The sequence below is a fragment of the Herpailurus yagouaroundi genome, unplaced genomic scaffold, assembly GCF_014898765.1.
Source record: "Herpailurus yagouaroundi ecotype Mexico unplaced genomic scaffold, PumYag 141, whole genome shotgun sequence".
Classification (NCBI taxonomy): domain Eukaryota; kingdom Metazoa; phylum Chordata; class Mammalia; order Carnivora; family Felidae; genus Herpailurus; species Herpailurus yagouaroundi.
The window spans coordinates 829,328-855,975 of record NW_024412396.1 but is presented as its reverse complement, the minus strand read 5'-3'; the positions used below and the strand labels follow the sequence as shown (position 1 = coordinate 855,975).

The window sequence follows — 26,648 nt, the reverse complement described above, 5'->3', positions numbered from 1 at the left end:
TTTGGCATAAGGATTATTTAAGCTGGTTATTTTTAAGAAGCCACAAGCCCAGGAGAAGCTCTGAAACCCGGGAGTGGAAGTTACCCTTTTCTAAGGGACATTTAGGAAATCTCCATTTGTGAGAGTATCTCACTCTTAGTATCAGGAAGAGAAGGCTGACTCTAAATCACAAGAAACTCTTACCAATGTAGAAGGCACAGACTTAAATATACACAACAAACCTTAACTTTGTTTGCTGCGCTTTTCCTCATAACCTCCCTTAACTGGCCTCCCCACTCCCACTGCAATATCTTTCTTTTGTCCTTTTTTTTTTTTTTTTAACATTTATTCACTTTGAAAGACAGAGAGAGAGCGAGAGAGAGGGCACTAGAGGTGCAGAAAGAGAGGGAGACACAGAATCCAAAGCAGTCTCTGAGCTGTCAGCACAGAGCCCGACACAGGGCTCAAACTCACAGACTGCAAGATCATGACCTGAGCTGAAGTCAGACGCTTAACCGCTTAACCGACTGAGCCACTCAGCACCCATTTCCTTTGTCTTTAGCTGAAGATGGTATTTAAGGTGGTGGCTTGAGTCATTTTGGGAAGTTTTACTCAGTTTTTCTGACTATCCACAATATATACAAGAGATACACATGTTGTTGAATTTCTGTATGTTTTTCTTTTGTTAATCTGTTTTTATTACAGAGGTAATAAAAGAACCTAGACAGTGTCAACCAAAAATTGTAAGGAGGCAATGATTAAGCAAAAGCATTTATTTGAGATCCAGAATTGTAATTTGGGGTGCTCTGATCACACAACCCAAATAGTGTCCCACAAGAGAGCAAAAGTCAGGGATTTTAGAGACAAAAGGGGAATGCTGTTATACATTGTTTACAAAGAATTTTGATTGGTGTTGTTGAAAGAAAACTAATATTGGCTAAACATAATTGGTTGCTAAAGCTATCACTATGCAAAGGTCCAACTGATACTGTAGCAAGTTGCAGGTGTTCTGCAGAGTCGTTAGAGTATTTATGAGTTGACTCAGTTCAAAAGTTCATGACTCCACCAAATGAGGACATACATAAAGGCCACCTCCTTAATGGTCTCCCTGCTCCATTTTACCCACCCCCTTGACCTAAGTGACTATTTATTTTTGTTTTCAAGTAAACTCTACTCCCAATATGAGGCTCAAACTCCTGACCCTAACATCAAGAGTCACAATATGTACCAACTGAGCCAGCTAGTCACCCCATAAGTGACTTTATTTTATTTCACTGCTCACAGAGAGTAAAGGGAAATTTTTTGTTGTTGTTGTTTTATAGTCATCACGTTCAGTTCATACCCAGAGCTTATCTTCAAAGCACATTAGTAGCAATGCCATCCTGGTATATAGTGTTCTGATCTTCTCTTTGAATGGGAGCTATGTCATTAGGATTAGGTAGAGAAGTATTGGCACTTATAGAAACACATTTGGATTTACAGAAACTCTGGTGCACCTCAAAGCCCAGCTCATGTCAAGTTTCCCTTGAATAATTGGTAATCGTGTGCTGAGAGACTGAATGGGAGTTGTCTCAGGGCGTACTGCAAATCCAATTACTCTCTAGTATTTTTGGGTGAAGAGGGAGAGTAAAAAGGCAGGAATTTGGGGCACCTGGGTTTGGAGGATTTGAAAGATGACTCTGAGAAGAATTAAGGTGGCCATCATGTGGCCACATATCAACAGCCCTTTCTAACAAGTTCCTGTGATCTGCTGAATCAGGTAGTGACTTAATGAACACAGAGAGAGGCAGTGGGGAGAAACTTTGAGGACTATTGTGTGAAGGTGCAAGCTCAGAAAGAGATCCATGGGTTTCCAATACCGTATATTTTACAGTACATTCTAGGACATGAGTGAGTAATTCTGAGAATTACAGGAAGCAATGCATGGAAAAGTAGCTTTTTAAAATTTTTTTAAAAGTTTTTTTTAAATGTTTATTTATTTTTCAGACAGAGAGAAACAGAGCATAAACGGGGGGAGGGTCAGAGAGAGGGAGACACAGAATCTGAAACAGGCTCCAGGCTCTGAGCAGTCAGCACAGAGCCTGACGTGGGGCTCGAACTCGTGACCACAAGATCATGACCTGAGCCAAAGCCGGACGCCTAACCGACTGAGCCACCCAGGTGCCCCAAAAGTAGCTTTTTAAATAAAATTTTTTTTAATGTTTATTTCTTTTTGAGACAGAGAGAGACAGAGTGCAAGTGGGGGAGGGGCAGAGAGAGAGGGAGACACAGAATCTGAAACAGGCTCCAGGCTCTGAGCTGTCAGCACAGAGCCCGACGCGGGGCTCGAACCCACAAACTGTGAGATCATGACCTGAGCTGAAGTCAGATGCTTAACAGACTGAGACACCCAGGCGCCCCCAAAAGTAGCTTTTTTTAAACAATAAAGTGTTATGTTGATATCAGTTGTTGATAATATTGGTTGATAATATCAGGTTGTTGTACCCCAGTCATTTCTAGTTTTAACTACTTAATCCAGTGTTTCTGAAATAAGTGTGATATTCTACTTTTGATGTGGAAGAAAAATTGTGAACCAAAGCATACATCCACACATTCAACTATGGGCTAAGCCATAAATTCTACGGCTTCTCTGAAATAAAGCCAGTTGGGAAACAACCTGAACTGAACTGTAGGAACATAACCCTTTATATCTGCAGAAATCAACTACCAAAGCAGCCCAGGAAAGTGAGTTAACCATTGTTTCTGAGAGCTGTTCATTTGGTCTGCTTCCTAGAGTTCTACCAGCTTTTGTAATAGAAGCTGCTTGGGTTGTGGCTTCTGATTTGAGTTCCTAAAGAGATATTATCCTTGAATACAAATTTAAAACCATTTGTGAATTATATTCTTTCTTTAAACATTTTCCTTGACTTTAGCTCCTTTCTATTAATTCCTTGATATATCCTTTCGTTGACCATTATTCAGTTTTTCAGTGTTTTGGTACAGCTGTTTCCCAAAAACATAGTGATAAATTTTCTCATGCAGATGATCATTATGTCTCAGGGTGTCTTAACCTGGAATCCAGGGGCTTCCAAGAACCACAGGAATGGAATTTATAGGATCCATGAACTGGTATGGGGTGTCAACCGTAAAAAACAAAACTACCAGTTATTCTACCAGCAAAAATGGGCTTATTCAGGAATAGCAGAGAATAATAATCAAGGACAAGCAAGCTACAGCAAAACCATAGGCCAATCCCCTGAACAAAGGAGAGGAACACTTGTTTCTAGAGGAAAGGAAGAAGTTTGGAAGCCTGTTATAAACAAACTAGGCGTAAACTAGGAATTGGAGGTGTAGTGGCTTTTCATTGGCTGGGTTGTGACAGTCTTAATTGGCTGTTCCCTAGTAGGGAGGGAAAGCCTATCTTCCTGCTGGGATTGTAAAGTATTAAGACTTGCAAAATAGTCTTTCGGTAGGATCTGTAATTGGCGTGAGTGGCAGGGTATGAGAGCGCCCCCTGCTGGCCTCCCCACGCCATTCTAAACCAGGTTTCCTTTTTATTTTCACAGGGGGGAAAATTAACATCTTTATTTTCACTAACCTGCAACTGAAATTTAACAATTCTTTCACTTTTGGGGGCACTTGACTGGTTCAGTCGATACAGCACGTGACCCTTGATCTTGGGGTTTGAGTTCGAGTCTGTTGTTGGGTGTAGAGATTACTGTAAAAAAATAAAATTAAAAAACAAAAACAAAAAACAAAAAAACAATTATTCACTTTTGAATCAAAAACAGTGGAAATCTTTGATATCAGTTTATAGTAATTGCAAATATCTCAAAATATTTTGCACTGATCATACTCAAAACTACAGTAGTGATTAGACCCCCTTGAGATATTATTACTTAATGCACTAATAAACACATATATGACTATATCACAAACTTTAAATATTTGATTTAATTTCATTTAAAATCCAATGTATTTTATTTTGTGCATTTAAAAATATTCTCTTGTTCTTAATTATTGTTATTATTCTCAATTATTCATTGGCTTCACCAGAATGCCAAAGGGGTGTATGATACAATTGAGCTTAACACCTCTCCCCTTGGGGATGGCAGAGTAATGTAACAGAAGAAATGGGATTCCTAAATAACTTATACCACTTACCTGGGAATTCTTAAATGAGAGACAAATAAAATGCTTTGTTCTAGCCTTTCCATAATTAACCCCATCTTGATTGTCTGGACAGTTGTGATAAATGTTATCTTTTATTATTCATAATGTTCTAATTAAAATCTTCCATAACTATTTATGCAGAGAGAAATGGTATGTAAGAAAAAAAAAGACAATTCATTATTTTTATTAGGCTTTGGATGAATTTCTGAAGTCTCAGTAAAAACACATTCAGGCAGAAATACACTTGTGCCTTAATACTTGTCTTATAATTTCTCTTGCTAATTTGCTTTATGCCAGTTTATTTGTTACAACAGTCAAAGAACCTAGAAACGAAGGAGGGAAAATTTTGCTACCTCTACACTTGAAAACAGTAGGTAATACAGGGTCTGATACATTATTGAAGGATTGAAGGTCAGTAGAACATAAGCAGAGGGCATACAGACAAGAGTCGATGGTAAATTCCACAAGTGAGTTATGTGCCCAGCATGGGTTGTTTCTTTTATTCATTTATTTTTTAAGGTTGCCTTTTTAAAAGTAATCTCTACACCCAACGTGGGTCTTAAGCTCATGACCCCCAGATCAAAATTTGTATGCTCTTCCAAGTGAGCCAACCAGGCACCTCAGATTGTTTCTTTTACTTACCGACTCTCACGACTACTTGGATTGAGCCAAGGACAGAATTCTTTTCTCATCTTTCCTCCTCACTCTAAATATACATTTCCAAACACATCTTTGGGAGGAAAATAGGTAGATTAACAGGAAAAAAAGAAAACAGGTTTAATTGTACACATGCATTGTGATGAAGAGGTTCACTGACCAGCTAGAGATAGAAGTTTATAAACCAACTTAGTTAGGGGAAAGAGAGTGGGGAAAGACTTCCAAGGGAAAAACAAATGGGCTTTTAGGGAAGACAAATGAAGGGTTCTGATAAACCTCATTTACACAGTTTCTTTTCTTTTCCTTTCCTTTCCTTTCCTTTCCTTCCTTCCTTCCTTTCTTTCTTTCTTTCTTTCTTTCTTTCTTTCTTTCTTTCATTCTTTTGACATTTTATTTATTTATTTTTGAGAGAGAGCCATGCACGAGCTGAGAAGGGACAGAGAGAGAGAGGGGAACAGAGGATCTGAAGCGGACTCTGTGCTGACAGCAGCGAGCCTGATGTGGGGCTTGAACTCAAGAACTGTGAGATCTTGACCTGAGCTAAGGTGAGATGCTCAACTGACTGAGCCACCCAGGCAACTCTACACAGTTTTTTTGAAACACCTCCTGTCTGGAGACTGCTTTGGAGGGAAGTTAGTGGTGGCCATTTTTTTAGGAGGCTCTGCTTTAGTCAAATGATGGAAATTCAGTTAAGATTTCTTTCTGCTGAAGCTCCTTTTGTTTTTTTCCCCTGTCTTGGCTACTGTGAACAATGCTGCAATGAACATAAAGGTGTGGGTATCTCTTTGAGATCTTGATTTCAATTCCTTTGTATAAACACCCAGAAATGAGATTTCTGGATCAAAGGATAGTTCTATTTTTAATTTTTTGAGGAGTCTTCATGCTGTTTTCCATAATGGCTGCACCAGTTTACATTCCCACCAGTAGTTAGCAGGGTTCTCTTTTCTGTATATCCTCACTGTTTTGTCTTGGACTCAGCTCTTGTATCATGATGTCATCAACTAGGGATCCCTGGAGGCATGTACATTGCCTGCATGATTTGTGTTGAGCCCCCACAGACATTTCCCCAACCAGAGCCAATCTTGTGGCTGGACTGGCCCTTGTGGCTCTTATTATGATGGCAGGATACATCTCAGCAACAACCATTGTGAACTTTGAAAAAACAAAGCTTATTAATCATATATTCTGGAAGGTACATGGCACACTCAAAGTCATACAGTGGGCTCTTGTGTAGAGAAGGAGTGTGCAGACTCTGCCTTTGTTGGAGTCATGGGTGGCATGCCTACAATTTTGAGAGTTTAGTTTTTATTGGTGAATTTAAAATATAAGAGGGGGAATTAAAGCTTGGGAAAGGAAAAGCAGGGTCACACAAATGGTGAGTTATCTAGGTCATCCAGGGCTAAAAGGGGAAGTTCATGGGTGGGACAGCATAGCTCCTTATTTAGCTGTAAAGCTAGCAGTATGTTTATTTGAGATGGATGTCTTTGGAATGGATGCCTTGCAATCAAAAGCTTACTGTCAGGCACCTCTGTTACAGTTTAAAAAGCTAATTGTCTGGTACTTTTCACTCACCTATTATTATTTTTATTTTTTATGATGGCCATCCTATAACAGGTGTGAGGTGATATGTCAATGCAGTCTTGATTTGCACTTCCCTGATGGTTAGTGATGTTGAATGGATAAGGAAAGTGTGTGATAAAGAAAATGTGGTATTAATATACAGTGGAATGTTATTCAGCCTTAAAAAGGAAGGAAATCCTGTGATTTTTGACAACATGGATGGAAGTGGTGAACGTTATATTGAGTGAAATAACCTAGACACAGAAAGACAAATACTGTATGATCTCACTTATATGTGGAATCTAAAATAGTCAAACTCATAGAAGCAGAGTACAGTGGTGGTTACTAGGGGCTTGGGAGGGTAGGGGAAATGGGGAGATGTCCATCATGAATAAATAAGTTCTGGAGATCTGATGTATAGCATACTGACTATAGATATGTTAAAACAAGATAACAGGCCCAAAATGGAGTTGCTTATGCTAAGCCCCACATCATCAAATTGAGACTTAAACTAGTTTTGGCTCTCCCAGAAACCAGAAACTTTTTGATGCACTAGTTAAATAATCTGCCTAATAGATTCCTACCACTCCCTTAAAGAAAGTTACCTTGCAATATAGGACCTGCTTTTTTGCCTAGTATAACATCCTTGTTCCTGCTTCCTCCTGCCTATAAAAGTCTTTAATTTTGTATAGCTCCTTGGAGCTCCTTTCTATCTGTTATACTGGATGCTGCCTGATCCATGAATCATTGAGTAAAGCCAATAAGATCTTCAAAATGTACTCCGTTAAGGGGCACCTGGCTGATTCAGTCTGAGGAGTGTACAACTCTTGATCTTGGGGTTGTGGGTTTGAGCTCCATGTTGGGCGTAGAGATTACTAAAAATAAATACACAAGCTAAAAAATTTTACTCAGTTAATTTTTTTGTTTAACAGGTGGCGAAATAGTACTATATACTTGAAATTTGCTAACGGGATAAATCCTAAGTGCTCTTACCACACACACACACACACACAAAACAGTGAGGTGACAGATTTGATAATTAGCCTAATTGTAGTGATTATTTCACAATGTATATGTATACCAAATCCATTTATAAAGTGATTTCTTTCTGTATCTGCTGTAACTCAAATGATTTCAGTTTATCCTTACAAACACACATACACACACACACACACACACACACACACACACACACTTCCTTTCTTTAGCCCTAGCATCTTCATACATCTCCCTAGTTTGTTTAAAACAGTCAGAGGGAGAAGGACAGGATTTAAGAATTGAGAGGGGTCTCTTCCTCTGAGTAAATGAGACAAAGGTTTCTGTGTCATGGTCATGGATCTGATAGGCATTAGTCTTTGACCAGAGTTTATGAGGATATTAAGGTGTGTGCATACTTATAAACTTAAGAATGCAAAGAATTATTCCCTACCCAGAAGGGAAAAAATAATCCCCCCAAAAGAACGACAGCACAGCCTTCTCAGATACCTGCAGTTTATGTCCTTTATTACAAGGAAAACATGAAAAACATTTCAGTCAGGAAGAGTGAATAAGTCATAAATGATCTAGTACATTTTTAATATTCTGACTTATTAGAGTGATTCAAAAGTCGCGGAGAGAGAGAAAGAAAATCCCTCGCATCATTTCCTGATCTTATTAGAGCCCAGCATAACAAGGGAGCCAAATCACACAGAGTTCTCATTTGCCAGCATACATTTCCAAATTTGTAATGCTTCTCCCAACAGCTGACTCTGGGAAACAACAAAAAGCAGTTACTTTCAAAACGCTCCTTGTGATGAAGTGGAGAAAGCCCTGGATTGGTAGTCAGTTCAACTGGATTTCTGTCTTAGTTATTCCACTAACTTCATGGTCTTCAGCAAATCTCTTAACTTTGGGCTCCTACATACAACAGGCAGCATTACAGGAGTGCTGTGCTATTAAAATGAGATAATTTAGATGAAAGCACTTTGAAATGCTTGAAGTGCTATATAAATACAGATAATGACTAAATTCCAGAGGATAGGATCTGATGAGAGAGCTCAACTGACCAGTATGATAAAAGAAAGCAAAAAAGTTTACTATAGAAAAGCCCAGCCTCATTTTATGTCTCCATTTCTCTTTGATACAATGTGCTTAACAGAATGGGTTATAAAGAGAAAAAGAATAAGAAGTAGAGGAGACAGAGCCTGGGGCAGCTCAAATGCATTACTCATTGCAGTTTACGCATTAAGTTGAAGGCCAAGGGCTGGATTGTCACCCCTGCATGATGGTGTCTATCTGTCAAAGTGTACAGGCATCTCGGGGTTACCCTCACAGGCAATGACCACACGCCTGGTGCTTGCCAAGGCCCTATATCTGCAGTTGGGGGTCCTGGAACTTCCTGTCTCCCTGCAGTCTGTGACCTTCACTACACCCTCATGGCAGTTCATCTTGCCATTCTTGCACTGGATATTAGTGGTGCTGCAGATACTACGAATGTTCCAGATGTCTTCATGGATGAAAGTGTTGACATGCTTGCACTGACGCACGGTCATCTTCCGTCTTTGCATCATCAAGTTGCAGTAGGCATCGTTGCCACCTGTCCCCTCAGGGTCCACATGTTGCCGCAGGAATCGTTGGTACATGCGATCCTGGCCATAGGAGGGCTGCACCAGCCCCAGCATGGTCAGCAGCAAGAGCAGAAGCAATGCATGAATCCTCTGGAGAGCCATCACGACCTTGGAGATGCCTAGAGAGAAGCCCAAGGGGAAGGAGAAAGGAAGGTAAGATTTGGGCACCGGAGAGAGGTGAAGAGAATGGCAAACTGTCATTTCCTCAACTCTAGTCTCCTCTTTCCTCCTTATCTGTACCTTATCAGCTCCTCACTCTTCTCTGCTCATGACTTTTCTTGTCTTGCTTTTGCTAGAGCAAAGAGTATGTAAACATGGCTTTTTCTGGAAGCAAGAGTCGTTCTCTTTTATGGAGAGAAGTTGCTGCACTGAGCACAATAACTCAGGGTGGACACTGACCAGGTGGCTGTCCATTGTATCTGGCCTGTATGGTTAGAGCGTGAACAGGAAGAAAAGGCAGAGCTAAGTGAAACTGGAGTTGACTATTTCTTGAGGTAATTCTCCAGTCATGTGATCTTTGGAGTGTTGAGTCCTCTGGAGACTCTGATTCCCAAAAATTTGGATAGACTCAGAATATGTCTTTTTTCTCTTCTCTTCTCTTCTTTTCTTTTTTTTTTTTTTTGAGAGAGCAGGGGAGGGGCAGACAGAGAAGAAGAGAGAGAGACAATTCCAAGTAGACTCTGCATGGGCATTGCGGAGCTTGATGGGGGCATGAACTCACGAACTGTGAGATCATGATCTGAGCCAAAATCAAGAGTCAGACACTTAGCACTTAACTGACTGAGCCACCCAGGTGTCACTAGACTCAAGATACGTCAAAGAAAGCTGATGAACTGATTTTAATTCCTTATATCTGGAATTGAAGAAGTACAGAAAAGAGGTCGGGGCAGTATTAGGTATTAGTATTAGTATTAATATTTAATTTTCCTCTTAATTGGCTATTCTCCTATGATATTAAAATCAGGGCCTTTTGGAAATCCTGTTAATATTACGTAAAGAAACCCTACAAAAGCAGAGTATCAAGTCTCAGTGCACTAAAGGTAGTAAATATTGGCTGAATAAACTAATAAACGAAATGCATGAGCTTGTGAACAAATGAAGTGAAATGGATATAGAGCGCGAAGGTGTTTTCCAGGCTTGTGGAATTAACCAAGAAGCTAAGAAACATTAAAAAAATAAATCTTGGGGGGCCTGGGGGGCTCAGTGGGTTAAGCATCCCACTTCGGCTCAGGTCATGATCTCACTGTTTGTGGGTTCAAGTCCCACATCGGGCTTTGGGCTGACAGCTCAGATTCAGAGCCTGCTTCAGATTATGTCTCCCTCTCTCTCTGCTCTTCCCCCACTCACACTCTGTCTCTCTCTCACAAGAATAAATAAAACATTTAAAACAAAGTTAAAAAAAATAAATCTAGGGGCACCTGGGTGGCTCAGTCGGTTAAGCATCCAACTTCAGCTCAGGTCATGATCTCACGGTTCATGGGTTCAAGCCCCCTGCTTCAGATCCTCTGTGCCCCCTCTCTCTGCCCCTCCCTTGCTCATGCTCTCTCTTTCTCTCTCACTCTTTCAAAAATAAATAAACATTTAAAAATAAATAAAGAAATATAAATAGCACAATCTCCACAAAAAAGGATGTGGATTGTGGGGTTTTCTTTTTCTGTTTCCATGTACAACCCAAAAAACTAGGCCCTGCTGATATACTCCATTGTCCTGCATCTATCCTTGATGCTCTGCCTGTCTTGTCAATAGCTGTTGGTAATTCTCTGTATTCTCTGGCTGCAGGATCTTTGTGCTGGCACCTCTTGATGGTGGGAAATAAACATTTATTTTACAGAGTCAACAAACAAACAAACAAACACCTCTGGAGCAACGACAAAGAAAGCATTGTGATATAGTTTCAGAACATTGCTGCTAGGGACTAATTAAAGAAAGGAATCCAAGGCCTATCTGGCTCTAAAATCTGTACTCTTTCTGCCATCTTCTAATTGCCTCTCCCACCCTACGTCCCAAATATCCAAGGTACTATAGATGTTTGTGCTCAGAGTTGGTTCTCTCTAGCAACAGAATGTAATCAGGGGTGGAATAGGGTGGGAGTAGAGGTGGGAGTCACTTACCACACTAACTCACTAGCTAGATGCTGCCTTCTGGCTGTCAGTCTGGGACTGACATGAACTCAAACTGTGAACTACTTGACTCTTATGATGAGGCAGGGTTGACTCAGTAGAGGGAAAAAAAAAAATCTCCAATTCAACAGGGAGTGAGCATCCCAATAGCAAAGGCAATTTTTTTGAGGAAGACTGGCCCATTTCTACACGTGCAGTCCAAGGGCTGGCCTCAGCTGAACCCCTGGGTTGACATATATGGGCACTACTGGCCTTTGTTTGCAAAGGTGCTGCTTCCTGATGCCGGATCACTCGTGTAAGTGACTGAAATGGCTAATGAGGGACCTGCGATCTGTTCCACCTAAAGCCTACACTTTGGTTAGTGGTAATGACAGAATGAAACATAACCATCATTCTTTTACATGCCACCTTCTATGTTCACAGCCACCTTTTGCCTGTGCACAGAAAGTTGTAAAGCTCTATGTCATATTGCTGTGCCTGCAGCTGATATGAGAGATGGAGTCAGGAAGAGAAGGAAGTGAAGGAGTCATGGGAAGAAAGATGGATGGGAGAAATGATGCTCAATTTACTCCTCACCCCAGCACCCATGGATACAACTTCTGAAGGCACACTTAGCACTTGGGTAATGGCTCATCACAATGACGTACTTTGGGTTGTTTTTCCCAGATCTGATCTTGCACCTCTCATCTTGCACAGTTCTGTCTACTTTCTCTCATCCTTCTTTGTGACCAAGATCATGGTTCAGCAAAATAACTGACTACAGAGAAAACTTGAACTATTCATACAAGAACAAACCCATGGCTTCAGCCACAATAACGAACTGATTTAACAAGACATGGGAAAATATTTGCGAACCAAAGTCCAATGTAGACGTCAATGGGTACATCTCAGGGTGCTAGGTACTACAGAAAATCAAATGATGCCTGAATCATCCCAACACATAGTTTTTGGTCAGAGTTTGTCCCAAAGTCTTTCTTCACTGCACCAGATTGACTCTCAATAAGAACTAATTTCTATATGGTGATCCCCAAAACCTAGCTTTGCCACATTAACTGTGTGACCTTGGGGAAATTACTTAATCTCTCAGCCTATTTTCTCGTAAGTAAAATGAGCATAATGGTAATACCCACCTCTTAGAGATGTTATGAAGAATTAATGATAAAATCAATGTCAAGTGCTTATCACAACGCCCAGCCCATGATAGTGTTTAGTAAATGTTGGCAATGATCTTTTCATAATTTCCATTCCTCTTGTTTTCCTTTGCTTCCTTCAATCTGATAAAAATAATGAATAACTGCACCAAACTGCATACATTTTGGATCCCTTCCCCCTTATTTTGTAGAGTACCTATATTCCCAAGAAATTACAAGGCCCCTTTTAAGCTGAATTATCTCACCTACTAGCATTTCTGCTGTGTCTCTAGAGAAATTTGTCCTGTCCAAATTGCACTGAAGTTTGTTCCTTGAATGTGACCAATCCTCAAAGGACTTGACACTTTTGAAGTTTTTCTTCTCTTTCCCTTGCAAAGTCAATAAAGTACAGCTGACCAGTACTGCAACTCCTCAAATGATTCACTCCAGATGAAATGACTTGCCTGTGACTTGACATTTCATTCTAAACAGCTTTTGACAGTGAGAGAACAAGAGAACCAGAGCAAAAAGTGCTAGGATTGGCCACCAAGCTGCTACTAGCTCCAAAAGCAGGACAAGAAGCACCCACAGCCCGTTGCCATGTCATCTCCGGGGAAATGGTCATTTGACCCAACACTAGAGCAGAGTTTGCAATGGTAATGCTCTAAGCAGATGTTTGGAGAAGACATGAGTTTTCTCAGATATGGTGTGATCAATATAATAATGGTCTGTGCCTTTAACCTTCTATATCAAGAGAGGGGCAATGATCTGTATGGAAGTCACTTTGCCTCATATCAAGGACATAGTACTGGTTGGAGACCCTGAGAAAGCGTCCAAATACTCTACCACAAATTGGAATTTTCTTACTCTTTAAGGAGTTTTTGAGATTTTATGATAAGGCACATTTTCTAATAAGAGAGGTTCGGAAAATTCTTCTCTCTAATGACAGTGTTTTTAATTTTGAAATAGGTAACTCAAGGCGGACAGATTCATGTGCTGAGTATACACCTGTAACCTACTTCTCCATCACTTCCTCCCCAAATCTGAATATTTTCAGGGAGGCTGGGCTCTCCCAGATGGCACCTAGACACTGATCTATAACCCGAGTATTGAGAAACCAGGGTTCTTGGCCCATTTAAGAGCAATGTGGGCAGCAGGGGAGGCCACCACTGGGGATACTGCGACCACGACAGTTATACATTCACAAGATGGCAAACTGTAATTTATTACTGTAATTTATCAACTGCTTTCTAAATAAAATATGGAGACACCTGTTGATAGGAATTAGGTTAACAGGAAGTTAATCACTTAACCTGTGGACTGATAAGTATATTTTACAAAGAGAATGTCGTTAACTTAAGTTTCTGTTTACTTGAAAACCAAATCTAGTTGAAGAAGAATAAAAAATAAGCTTGGAATCTTTCTGTGCCTTCCCAAAGATCTCACAGTTGCCAGACATTATTTGATCAAGTAAGAGATTAGGGAGAAAAGACTGTAATAATGAATGAATGAATGAATGAATGAATAATAAAGTAATCACTTTTTGATCTTTATATAAAATAGCCATGAGAATATCCGGGGAGTATTCCATTCAAGGCAACATAAAAAAATTAGCTCCTGCTTAAGATAAGAGGTGTCTACTCTGCATGGATTTTGGTATTGATGCAGGGTTACATGTATGGGTGTGGGAAAGAGAGAAAGTGTGATTAATCTGTTGGTATTTAGTCCTCAACTTTTCTCAAGGTTTAACATTTGTAAAAGTAATATTGGGCTTATTATTTGCCCCTTCTGAAAATTCTGCTTAGTTGCCATAAGCCCTGGAATTTTCCTAGTTCTTTCTGTAAGATGAATTTAACCACCTTCTTTTTACACAAAGGTAAAGTCCACCTCCCTACTGACTAATGAGGAACTGGCTGATAAGGAAAAGGGCATTTCTATTGTATCCAATCCTCTCAGGGAGCAGCTGAGTAGAGAAAATGGGGTTTTAATAGATTTATAGGCCAATAATCAGTGAGAAGACTTTGATTCTTACTGATTTCAGAGTCATTTTTTATTTCTTAAGCATGTTGTAAAAAGGAAAGCAAGAGATCCAGGCAGGTCATTCTCCGGGCCCCCGGCAATGAATGTTGCCACCACTGTTCTGGGGTGTGGAGGGAAATGCAAGGAAAGGGGAGCAGAGCCAGCTGTAGCCTGCTGGTTATGGACGGAAAAAGGACTCATCAAAGTGGACAGGCAGGCCATTTTCACAGGCAACAGCAATGTGTCTGAAGCCTGGTGTAGCTCTGTACCGGCAGGGAGGCCGGGGAGACCCTCCTACGTGCCTGCAGGTGGTGATCTGGAAAGGAGACTTGCTTAGTCTTAAGGCTTCTCCGTAAGGGTTTCCATTCTTATTTCCACAGATGGCCTTGATGCTGCCCTTGTTGCCATGAATAAAGGTGTTGGTGTCTTTGCAGGGTGTGGTCAGGCCTCGTCTCTCCATCATGCTTTCACAGTATCTGTCATTCCGGCCCTTTGGTTTGGCGTCATAGTGCTGGGTCAGGAAGTGTTTGTACCTGGAGTCATCCTGAGCCAGGGTTGGCGGGGTCAGACCCAGACCCAGCATGAAGACCAACAACAGGGGGCCCTGGCCCATCACCATCTCTTTCAACAGGGGCTCCTGCCAAGGGCAAAAGGAGATGTGGTCGGGGCACAGAATGGCATTGCCAGATTAGGCTAAAAGGACAGGGACTTTCCTCTCTGACAGAGCTTCTAGAATCAGGTATCCTCAGTCACCTAAATACATCTTTTCTTTTCCCTTCCTCATTAATCTCAAACGTTTCATCAGTCGACTTTGCAAAGTCGAATTAAAAGTTTCCTGAACACAACTCCCTGCCCCAACCATTCTTTCCTATCCATTAGGATAGCTATTTACCTTTCTATCAATCACAGCATTACAAAATCCATCCACATTCTTTACTTCACTGATTAACATATTAACAACCTTTATGTAAGTCCCTACTGGGTACCAGACACTGTGCTAGGTCCTGGAACACAAAGACCATCAAGATACACCAAATGCCTCCCTGAAAGAGGATGGTGCATCCAGGGAGAAGGGACGGAGCTCCAATTTCCTGAGATGAGACAGTAAAATAGGAGGCGAGAGCTATGAAGAAGGGGTACTTAGAGGGAACCCTGAGCCCAAGGAAGGGTCGATCAGAGGACTATTGAAGACAGGATGTCAGATACTCAAGTCAGTTAGTAAGCCGGCTGTGAGGAGAGCAGTTGAGAGCAGTTTTATCCTCAGGAGAAAGGAGGCAGACCTAGTTCCCCAAGAAGTAGGTGTTTCATGGCCAAAGGTGGAATTATGAGGTGCTATTTAGAACGAACAGGGAGGAACATGGAAGAACCCATGTAATGCTTGGAATTGGGTCTGGATCAACTCTTAGGACTGGAAGAAGAAGAATAAAAGCTTATCCTCAGTTGTTTTATGCATTGGGGACACTTTGAATCATTCTCAGATAACATTTTCTTTAAAAAAAAAATTACTTATTTTGAGAGAGAGAGAGAGAGAGAGAGAGAGAGAGAGAGTGTCAGAGTCCCAAGCAGGCTCCAAGCCAAAATCAAGAGTGGGACGCTTAACTGACTGAGCCACCCAGGCGCCCCTCAGAGAATATTTTCTAATTTTTCCTGCACGTGTACGCAGACTGTTACACACAGGCAAATGATGTTACCTTGTGATAAAAACAAAAACAAAATAAAAACAACTCCTTAGACACTTTGCCCCCCTTAAACTCTATGGCTCAAACTCACAACCCTGAGATCAAGAGTCCTGCCAGGCACCCCTCCTTAGACTTTTTCAAGTCAAAGGCCTTACGATTTGCTGCGATGATTTCTCAAATTTTTCTCAGAGGAAGAAAAAGGAGAATAGGATCGCCACCATTCTCTCTCAGGAGCTGTCAATCTCAAACCGTAGAACTCACACATCCCAGGGGCGGTGTGTCAGACACTCAAACACACCCACAGGGTAAACAAGGTGCTTTTTACCTGGAACATGATGTTTACTCAGTGATAGATAATTAAAAATAGGATTAGGGACGCCTGGGTGGCTCAGTTGTTTAAGCATCCAACTCTTATTTTGGCTCAGGTCATGATCTCACGGTTGTGAGATCTAGCCATGTCCAGCTGCACACTGGGCATGGAGCCTGTTTAATATTCTTTCTCTCCCTCTCCCTCCAACCCTCTGCTGGCACTCTCTTTCTCTTTCTCTCTCTCAAGAAAAAAAAATAGAATTAAACAAGTATAGATGATAACAAAATAGAGAAGAAATTCTTTATGGACTTTTAAGATTGTATTTCTTATGAAATTTGTAGATTTGAGAATTGAAAGATATTTGGTGTTTGCAGCAAGTAGTTTCTGACTATACCTTTAGTTCTTTGGAGAAAACCCTAAAGAGTATTCAGTGCCTTTTAAAACCACCATAGTCCTTGAAAACAATATTACATTATATGTTTACAATCTAGAATTTAAATAAAAATTTGAGGAAAAATATCATCTTGATTCTACATAAGTCAGAAAAAAAAAAAACACCATAGTCCTACACATTATATCAAATACATGTGAATGCCCCATATCCAACAATAAAAAAAATGACTTTTCACTGAATATCTGAAACTGATTTTTATAATTTTGTTTCTCAAATTGTCTGTGAGTAATTAATTTAATTTATGAACAGCTAGGTTTTTTTTGCAATCATCACACATACTGAGAAATTCTCATAATGGGAGAAAATTTTGACCTTTGAATTATTCTTGAATGTAATATAATTCTTTTGAATACTAAATTTAATAATAGATGGTATATTATAGATATTAAATTAATTATTGATTTTTATGTTGTGCTTTTTTGTGTGTAAGTCAATAAACATTATTTTCATATAAAATTATTTTGGTAGACCTTACAGAGGCAATAGGTCCTAGCAGTAAGCCTGTTGCTAAACAGCCCTGGGAGTATGATCCAGGGTTTTGCTGGTTACCTGGAAGGCATGTGACAGAGTAAGCAAAGTGAGCTCTCATTCTCATCAACATTTGGCATTGATCCACCTTGTCTGTTTCATCACAACTATAAACAAATTTGGTACACTGCTGAAAAATACCAGATTAGACACTGAGGAATCTTTTGACCATTCTACAATACTGAAATAACCAGCGGCTGAAAAGGTTTCCGTTAAGCACACAGAGTATCATTTGTAATAGAATCAAGTGAAATTGTGTTCTTGGAAGTTTAGCAAGAAAGTGGCACATCATTGCTGGGAGGAGAGCCACTCCTAAAAGAATAACAGGTATTCCTACGTGGTTGCTGCTCCAATACAGTATCTACCAAGTTCTTTACACTTACATTGCGCTTTTCATTCTCCTGGCTGTGTTTTCTTTTTCTAGTTTTTTTTGGAAGACCTCATCAAAGTTTTATTGACTTGTAATCAACTAAGTTTCCTGTTCAGCAATGCCTTCTAACATCAAAGGTATTGTAGAATAACAGTATGTCAAGATAGGAGGGACGTTAGAGACCACACAGTCAACACCTCTCTGCCAGAGAGGGAGAAATCCCAGTTAAAAAGAAAAAAAAAAAAGAAAAAAAAAAAGAAAAAAAAAAAAATCAGGAAGTAGAACCAGAGCTGGTAGTACCCAAAAGAGTCGTTAGGTGGCAGTGGTGGATAGGAATGTTGCCAAGGGTTTCCACGCTGGGGAGGAGACCATGGGTGCTTGTAGGAAGTGCCAGTGTTAACAGGCTGTGGGGATATCACTGCTCACAGAAGGGAGTATGAGCTGGCAGGTCTGCCAAGAGTGTCTGTCCAAACACTCTATGCTTTAGATATTAAGATCAAGGACACTTTACTAGATATAAGTGTTAAAGCAAAAGTCACGAAGCTGATCTGTCCGCAAGGATATAATAAAATAAAGGTTATCTCTTGTCAGGTTTCATGGGTGCCATTTCCAAGCCATTATCTATGTGATCTTGGGCCAACAATGACCTGTTTACTTGTCAGTGTTTCCTACTGGTGTGTAATCTATAGGAGGGCAGAGCCGATATTAGTCACCTTGAATCACAGTGTCTGCCTCATGGTAGACCCTCAATAATTATGTTTTCAATGGCTGACTTCATTTTCCTCTCCAGGCCTACTGTATTCATCTGTAAAACTTTTAGGGTTGCTAACTCTAAATGCCTCTTTCTCCATGGTTCTCATTAAGCATAAAAGCCTTTTCTAGTTCCATCAGGATGGAATTGCAGAGACAAGTTTGTGTCTAAGTGTAGTTGGTGGCACAAGGCACCACCTGGAAGAAACAGATGATAGGTTGACTGAGACACATCATCTCTTAAGGCTCGGTGTGTAAGCCAAGCCTACAGCCCACCTCTAGTTAAGACATTGGACTGACGCGACACAGGAACTTCACCTCCTCAAAAACCGCTTGCTTGTTGGAGCTTGAAGGTCCTCATGTCCTAGCCCTAGAGGTTAAGGAATATTTTTGTTTCTGATTTGCAGCATTTGTACATTCATTCTGTAACAACTTAGCTGAGGTTTTCCCAGGTTTACTGCAATCTTAACTCCCTCAGCCACCCAGAAACCAATCCTAGCAAGTATACACTAGGGCCACCAGTAACAACATCTGCTCTCCCACTCATAACTTCCTCACTTATATACTCAATACTAAACTTCCCCTAAAGAGAGGTCAAATGGAATTGGGAGAAAACAAGTAAGAGATTATTTGTGGTGGGGAAGCAAATCTGCCCAGGCCAAGGGTACAGAGATCTGGTGGTCAAATTCATTCACATTTGTCCTTCCACACCCAAGCACATAACCATCACATTTTTCTTACTGGAATTTGTCCCACAATTTGTTTTCCAGATTAACTTTACCTTCTACCTCAAACAATCCTTTAATCTTCACAAAAACTAATATTCTCTCTCCTCACAGGCAATGCTTTGTATTCAAGAGATCTATCAAACTTTATTCACTAGGGAGTTAACTAGACAGTTTATGATCAGTGACTATGGTTACAGCTTCCATAAATATGGTCTCACACTTTTATTTGTCCTAGGGCAATATTCTCCAAAATGGAAGCAGGACACCTAATGCATATTCCTCCCTTGTCCCCTTTCCTTCCTTCTTCTGTTCAACCTGCAGTGTACCTTTTCTTTTCTTTTTTTTTTTTTTTTTTTGCTTTTGCCATGTGTTGTTCTATTGTGCTTTCAAAGAGACCCAAAACTTTCTTAAGGAAAGAATTAGCAGGAAAGATTACAAGAAAACCAAGGTAAAAGTATACTTTCTGTTTCTTTCCTTGTTAAGCCACATATGACATCAGGGCAGAGGGGTGGGGGTCCAGATACCCTTCAGCAAATGCTTTTCCCAGATCTGTGGGGACTTTATCACAATTTAGGAATCCCTTCTAAATCTCTACTTGTTCCCAGTATCACTAATTTCCTTTTATTTCTACATTTAGGCTAGCCCAGAAGAAATCTGTTTGCATTTTACATTTTAGAATCTGACTTATTTCCTTCTTAATTCGTGAACTTGGACCAAGAGTTTTTAAAAGGGAAAAAATGGTTTCACTGAAGTGGATGGATGTCTAGAAATAGTATACATATAAACAAACAGAAAAATAGATTACCCAGGAGGAAGAATCTTACAAAAGTCTGGAAGTTTCCCTCCAACTGAAGATGGGTTCCAGCTGTTTGTTCCTGGAGATGAGTTCCAGCTGTGTGAACCTAGAGGCCCCTTTTGGTTCTGATTATATAGTGATCAGATAAATGGGGTGGAAAGACTAGATCTAAAGATCTCTGATCCTGGCAGAGACATGAAAACCAAGGACACTGCTCTTGGACAAACAAGGAGAGTCATTCACCTTTTCCCTGGGCATGACTGGGTCAAATATTAACCCACTTGAATGGATTAGAAATTTGTTCTGGAAGGCCAAGTTTGATAAACATGGCCTTTTGTCCCATAGCTGCCTATTTCTGATGTCTGTGGTTCTGACTCTTGCCCATGGCAGGACATGCAGTAATCTGGATCCAGAAGATGTTGTTTCTGATCCTATGGGCCATCTCCAAGAACCGCCTTGGAGAAAGCCTGCAGAGTAAGACGATGCTGTTTCACTGTCCTTTGTTCTTACCCACATAATTTTGTTTCATGAAAAATGCTAAGTAGGCTATTTCATCAACTTCACAGAACCAGGAAAGTATGCCCAGAGAAGGTTACGTGACAGCTATTCATACCCTGCCTGTGACCTGAGCCTTCCAGCTACTAACCCTCAGAAGTTTCCTGGCTGTATTTCCTGGGCTTCTCCTTCCTTTCATCCTAACCTGTTCACAAGAGATAAATCGCAAGCACTCAATTTTCTGTTCCTTGTAACACAGTTGCGAAATTTATCTCCACCATCAGTGCAACACCGATACTGCATCTACTCACAAAGCAGATTTGGATTTGTTGCTTGAATAGAAACAAGCCAACTGAGCCAAAGGTCACTGGGGTCACTTTATAAAGATCCTATAGTTTCAAATATCAGGTAGCTGCAGGCTGCCAACTGCTTCACAGACCCTCAGCAACCATCTACACTGGTGTGGCATCTCCAATAGGGCTCTTTTTTAAAAAATCCCCAACCCTCTCTTGTCATCCATCTACCTGTTTTCTGCCTGCCTGTCTTTGAGCAGGTGTCAGTAAAGACAGGCTGCCTGCCAATAAAATAACTGTACTTGAAATCATCATAATAATCATAATACTTACAGTCATTGCCTTTCATTTTATGATGCTCTCACATACGTGATCATATTTAACTGTCACCAGGACTGTGTGAGGTAGGTGTTACGTTAAGCCAGGAAGCTCCCAGATCAAACAGCAGGGGAATGGTTTAGGCAGACTTCAAACCTCTCATCTTCGGGGAGCGGATCTACTTATCTTTCCAGACTCAGCATGAGCGGTGCCTTCTCTGAGTCCTGCCAGGTGCTTCACAGTCCCACCCATCCCAGGAGGAGTTGCCCACGTCTTCCTTTGGGGGATTCTCTGTACCCAGGACACACCGTGCTGAGGCCAGCATGGAGCAGCGGTGCCAAGCTGACTCTAGACTTCAGGTGGGTCCTGGTGTGGGTGAAAAGCTAGTGGGTCAGCCCAAGTGAAGCCTATTTGTGTCAGAGTCTGTGACGCTCCAGGGATGGATTCATCCATAGAGAAGGCCATGATAAGAGGTGGGAGAAAGATGCCAAGGCCGTGGACCGGTGTTGGGCAAGGAATATGGTGTGCTTCATTCACATCCCCTCTGACCTGGCCTCCTGGGCCTACAGGGAGGGCTCTACAATAAAAATCAAGGTTGTTTCATGAAATCTCTCTAAGATTCAGGAAGCACACAGCAAACCACTGTAAACAAGTTCACTACATGGTTGACTGCAGGTGGTGTAGGGGGTGGGGCAGGAGGCAAAATACCTTCCTGGAGGAGGCTCCTGTTGAGACAGAGTTGAGTCGAGTTTGGACAAGAACTACAGCAACAGGTCAGACCATGTGCTCTATCAAAAAGGAAGAGGACACTGTGTGTTGGCATCTTCAAGCATTCTCAGCAGCATGGGACCCTTTTAGGGCAGGCATAGACCTCCCCCAGGGAGCTGGAGTAAGAAAGAACCAAATGGCAGCCTCACTATGTTGGCTAAAGGGGCTAGTTTGCAAACATGTTTGCACCCCCTGGGAACTTCAGGAATGCTCAGGGAAGAATGCGAGCTGATCTGGAGTTCTTACAACATGGGTGGGATGGATCTGGCTTTACTTCAGGTTAGGAAACAGGTCGTTAGCCATCACCCTTTGATGATTTCTGTCTCTGCATTAGATGGAATCCTTAGAGAGAAGAATAATGGTTTCATTCATCTCTGCACTCTTAGTATCTAAAAGAGTGACTGACTCCTAGTCCCCAAGCTTTTTTGTTACCTCTCATTGCTTCTAGAAATATACCATCTGATCTCACTTTGGAAATCCCAACCACAAACTCTCCTGGATTCTCTTAAGACTTACAAACACAATTGGGTTTGGCAACAGCTACTGGACAAGGCGGGCCTGACTCCCACTTAGAGCAGGAAGGCTTCCAAGGTTACCAGGAAGGCTCTGCTTCTGGCTGACTGGTAAATCCTGAAAGCCCATGGATAGACCTTCATTTCTTAGGTACTGGTCCCTGTTCCAATGCCAAAATTCCTAGGAGGATAAACTCCTTAAACAGCTGTCTGTGATTCACACATGCTTGGGCATGGGCTTTATGGCCCAGCTGAAGAATGGTTTTAGGCAACTGGAATGGCCTGAGGATTTGAGGAGGAAGAAGACTGGGCAACACGGAGAGCCTGGAAAAGGACAACCTTCACTGGCTTTTCAGCTGTGTTGAGGCCCAGCCCTGCCTGAGCTTCACTTTTTCCCCCTGTTCTCTTCCCTTTTTCCGGCACCCCCCAGCCAAAGTCTGAGCTAAAAGGAAAAAGTCTGGTGCCAAAGTCTGAGCTAAAAGGAAAAAAGTCTGGGGAAGTGAGAAAAGGGCTGAGCATACAACTGCAAACTGCCTCTCCCTCAGTACCTGGTGCCTCAGGGTTACTGAAGTCTCTGGAAAGGAAGGGACAGGCGTGTCCCTGATCCACACGATTGTTCTGCCAAATACCAAAGTTCAAAGTCTGTTAGGTACCAAGAAAATCAACAAGAAAAGGGGCCCACAGTGTGGGGACTCTACCTGCACCTAACAGGGTGCCCTAGTTCTCACTTTCCATTTGTGGGCAAACCTGGTATTTGAGAGTGGTACCTATTTTAAATTAATCATATATCACTATTTAAAGAGACGCTGAAGAGCTGAATTCTAAAAAGTTGTTAATGGGTTGCCTGCGTGGTTCAGCCAGTTAAGCATCTGACTCTTGATATCGGCTCGGCTAAGGGTCAGGATCTCACAGTTCATGGGATCAAGGCCCATGTTGTTGGTCTCTGTGCTGGCAGTGTAGAGCCTGCTTGGGATACTCTCTCTCCGTCTCTGCCCCTCCCCTGCCTGCTCTGTCTCTGTCTCTCAAAATAAACACATATTAAAAAAAAATAAAGTTATTAGTCATTTTGTGGGGAGGACACGGCCAGGCCCATTGCAACACCCCTATGGCCTCAGCAATCCTGGACAGTGAAGCAGTAGCAAACTCCCACAGTCTGTGGAGATCAAGAGGACTTGATTAACAGGATCCTTCTCTGATAAATCACCTAAAACTCGAGCACACACACAGACACACACACACACACACACACACAGTCCCATGGCCTGAAGCACCAGGCCAAACACCAACTCACACAAACAGACCAGCCTCTGATGTTAGCTTTATGCTGTATTGCTGGGAGCAGCCTCAGGCCTCTGCTCACAGCCAGGTCCCTTCTTTGCCTGTGGTATTTCACCTGACAACTTGGGGAGAATTAACACCCTCCCCCACATAGGTGACAATGTAAAAAGCCAGTTAGGTGAATGGCGAATGGTTTGCTTTCAGTCCCATGGTTTTTCCTTTCTTTTCAGCTTGGCACAATGTGGTTATGATGAAAAACATAAAAGAAAGGTTTGGCAGGGGGGAAGTTTGACTATTTCATTAAAATGCATTTAAGTGCGGGGTGCCTGGGTTGCTCAGTCGGTTGCGCGGCCGACTTCGGCTCAGGTCATGATCACGTGGTCCGTGAGTTGGAGCCCTGCGCTGGGCTCTGTGCTGACAGCTCAGAGCCTGGAGCCTGTTTCAGATTCTGTGTCTCCCTCTCTCTGACCCTCCCCCATTCATGCTCTGTCTCTCTCTATCTCAAAAATAAATAAACGTTAAAAAAGATTTTTTTTAAATGCATTTAAGTGCTTACTCATTTGTATTTCTAAATACCTACAACAAGGAATTATATCTATATTTTTTCAGTAATTTTAATAGGTGTGAAGTAATTGTCAATTGAGAAAAACCCACTCATATATTTAAAAAAATGTTCTGACAGCTTGAATTTGAAAGTCATTCCCCTCTTCCTGAAATTTTTCTTGTGTCTCTTCTTCACGCCACTAGTTTCCTTGCATGTAGACACAGGAAGCCTGGGGTTCTCTTTCTAAGGACTCAAGTGCTGGTGTCCTTTACCCTTTAGACAGAGTACATATGTTTAATTCTGTCCTTAACACTAATTACAAAATTAGGCGATGGAGAGGAATGACTAATCTCTAAATTTATTTTAACTCTAACTTTTTTTTAGGTTTATAAGCATGAAACTTATTGACTAATAGAAGTAATGGTTAAAAGAGGATGAAGCTCCAATGAAAAGAAGGATCACATCTCCAGGAATGGGTGGGGGGGGGCAGTATGACTGGGGGAAAATAAGCCACACTCTTGCTTACATGCCTGTGTATTTTCAAACAAAGACAAAAATTACACATGTACTGTCAACAAATGTGGGGCTTTGTGCCCATTCTCTCTCCCAGGTATCTCAAGGTGTTCTTCTAAGAATTACTATTAACACAAATTGCTCTTTGCTCAAATATGGATTAAGTGAAAACTCCTCCTGAGGGGTTTTACTGGCCTGATATGGTCCACTTTCTTAGCCATCTACTTTAATTTCTAAATCGCATGGGCAAATGCTTCCAACAATAGCTTGACAAGTCTCTTACCTTTGCCTGCTTATAACCTGACATCTGCCCTTTCAACAATAGCCAGAAACATTCTTCTTTTCCTGGAATGGTTTTTCCCCATCTTCTCTGCCAAACTACAGCTCTTCTCCACATTACTAGAGTACCCTCTTTTATATAAGGGTCATTTACACACTGCCACCCCAAGATGTCCTAGAATAAGAAAGAGGGAGACCTGGAGGACTATCAAGCCCTCATTTTACAGATAAGGAAACTGAGGAACAGAGAAAGATAACATGCATTCTCCAAGGAACATCTGGTGTTCCAGGACCTAGAAGCTTTCCAACACACCACACAGCTTTCGTATTCCACACTAGCAATTTCTAGAAAATTAAAGCTTATTTTAAAGGTGCCACTGAAAGTTGTTGTTTAAGGGAAACCTATTGACTATTTCCATGAATTTCAAAATATTTTACTCCCCCTTTATCTGTAAAAGAGTTGCTTAAAATAAAGTGTATAAAAATTGTCCTTCGGCACTAACTAGTTAGTAACTGTAGTTAAGGAGTTCTTTGAATACCTGAGGCTGCTTCTGGGAAGTTAGTTGGCCAGTGCTATTCAGGTAATTATGTCACTTGCGCTTCTAGTGATTACATTTATGACTTGATTATAAGGTCCTTAGCAACACAGAGGGAGGGTCTTGCCTCATTTGTGATTTCCCTAGTCCCTGGCATGATGCTAAAACTGTTTTTACTGTCCTTCCTAAATAAAGATGCTCTGTTTCGCCCATGTGTTACCATGTGTTACCATATGACATGCTGTCTCAGAGTAAGAAGGCCAAGGATCCCAACATTCTAGTAAGAAAGCTTGGGTTAGAGGTTGTTTGCAGTGTCTCCAAGAAGTTCAGCCCTGGCTGAGGGTGGGTTAAGGGTGAGGAGACAGATGTGAGTAACCAGAAAATGAAAACATCAGCCCCAAGTGCCAGTTATGCTGGCAAAAAAAGAACAAGGCCTGCTTCATCAATCTGGCGATCCACCTGGGTACCAGGTAAAGAATCCTTAGGTTTGAGCAAGTGCAGGCTCCCCCCTACCCGCCCCCCACTCCCCGCCTCCATTCTGTCTGCCAATTCTGTGCTCCCCCTCTGAGCCCACATTCTAGGCAACAGATTGTCATGCTGCCATCTCTGCTCAGCTGCGGGAAGTAAACCTCAGGGCGGGAATGTAGACTCGCTAAGTCGTACGAGAACAGGACTTTTACCTTCCTTCCCATTCCTCAGCAGCTCCAACCCGATTCCGCAAACGCCTCCCCGAAGAGCCCCACACTGACTCTGCTAAGAAGGGGCTCCTCGGGCCAAAACGCTCTTGGTAAAACTACTGACAAGGAGGAGGAGCGGAATGTGAACCCACCTCGGCCTCGGAGCAATGCTGCAGAAACGCGCAGGGCGGCGGAAAGAGAGGTTTTTCTCACCGGCTTCTTCCCCTCCCCTTGTTTGAGGATAGGGAGCTGGTAGAAAACGCAAAGACGTTTTTTTGAATCCTGTTTTGGATCCTGGGTGGGGTCAGTTTGCGATTGTGTACACTGCTACACCGACGGGCGGGGGATGCAGCGGAAAGGGGGCGGGGAGGCGGACGGTGTTGGAGCCTCTGTGCGGTTGGGACCGCGCCCTGTTTCCCCGAGCGGGCCTTTCCGGCCGGGACCTGCCTCTGGAGCAGGAGCTGGGGGCAGGTCCCTGCCTGGAAAGGGAGAGGGCCTTGGAGCCCCGAGCCCCCACGCGCCGCGGCCTCTAGGACGCGACCTCCGGGGACAGCGGGCCTTGGGACACCGGTCCCCGCTCCCAGGAGCGAGGCGGTC

At 41.9% G+C, this 26,648-nt stretch overlaps 2 protein-coding genes across 10 annotated transcripts; both read right to left on the bottom strand.

The window, feature by feature from the left end:
- Positions 1-7,825: 7,825 nt before the first annotated feature.
- LOC121031414 (ribonuclease 4) lies at positions 7,826-26,309 on the bottom strand. Of its 5 annotated transcripts, none has more exons than XM_040476528.1 (2): positions 26,204-26,309; positions 7,826-9,073 (listed from the first exon to the last, which is right to left on the bottom strand). In XM_040476528.1, exon 2 carries the CDS (start codon positions 9,054-9,056, stop codon positions 8,619-8,621), a length of 438 nt encoding a protein of 145 aa, XP_040332462.1. In that variant the 5' UTR covers positions 9,057-9,073; positions 26,204-26,309; the 3' UTR covers positions 7,826-8,618. The 5 variants fall into 5 exon arrangements, with proteins under 5 accessions (XP_040332462.1, XP_040332465.1, XP_040332463.1 ...); XM_040476531.1 differs by lacking the exon at positions 26,204-26,309 and adding an exon at positions 21,653-21,731; XM_040476529.1 differs by lacking the exon at positions 26,204-26,309 and adding an exon at positions 19,867-19,962.
- On the bottom strand, positions 14,230-26,315 carry ANG (angiogenin). Of its 5 annotated transcripts, none has more exons than XM_040476524.1 (2): positions 26,204-26,315; positions 14,230-14,860 (listed from the first exon to the last, which is right to left on the bottom strand). In XM_040476524.1, the coding sequence occupies exon 2, from the start codon at positions 14,840-14,842 to the stop codon at positions 14,402-14,404; it is 441 nt and encodes a 146-aa protein (XP_040332458.1). In that variant the 5' UTR covers positions 14,843-14,860; positions 26,204-26,315; the 3' UTR covers positions 14,230-14,401. The 5 variants fall into 5 exon arrangements, with proteins under 5 accessions (XP_040332458.1, XP_040332460.1, XP_040332456.1 ...); XM_040476526.1 differs by lacking the exon at positions 26,204-26,315 and adding an exon at positions 21,653-21,733; XM_040476522.1 differs by lacking the exon at positions 26,204-26,315 and adding an exon at positions 19,848-19,960.
- Between the last annotated feature and the right edge of the window lie 333 nt (positions 26,316-26,648).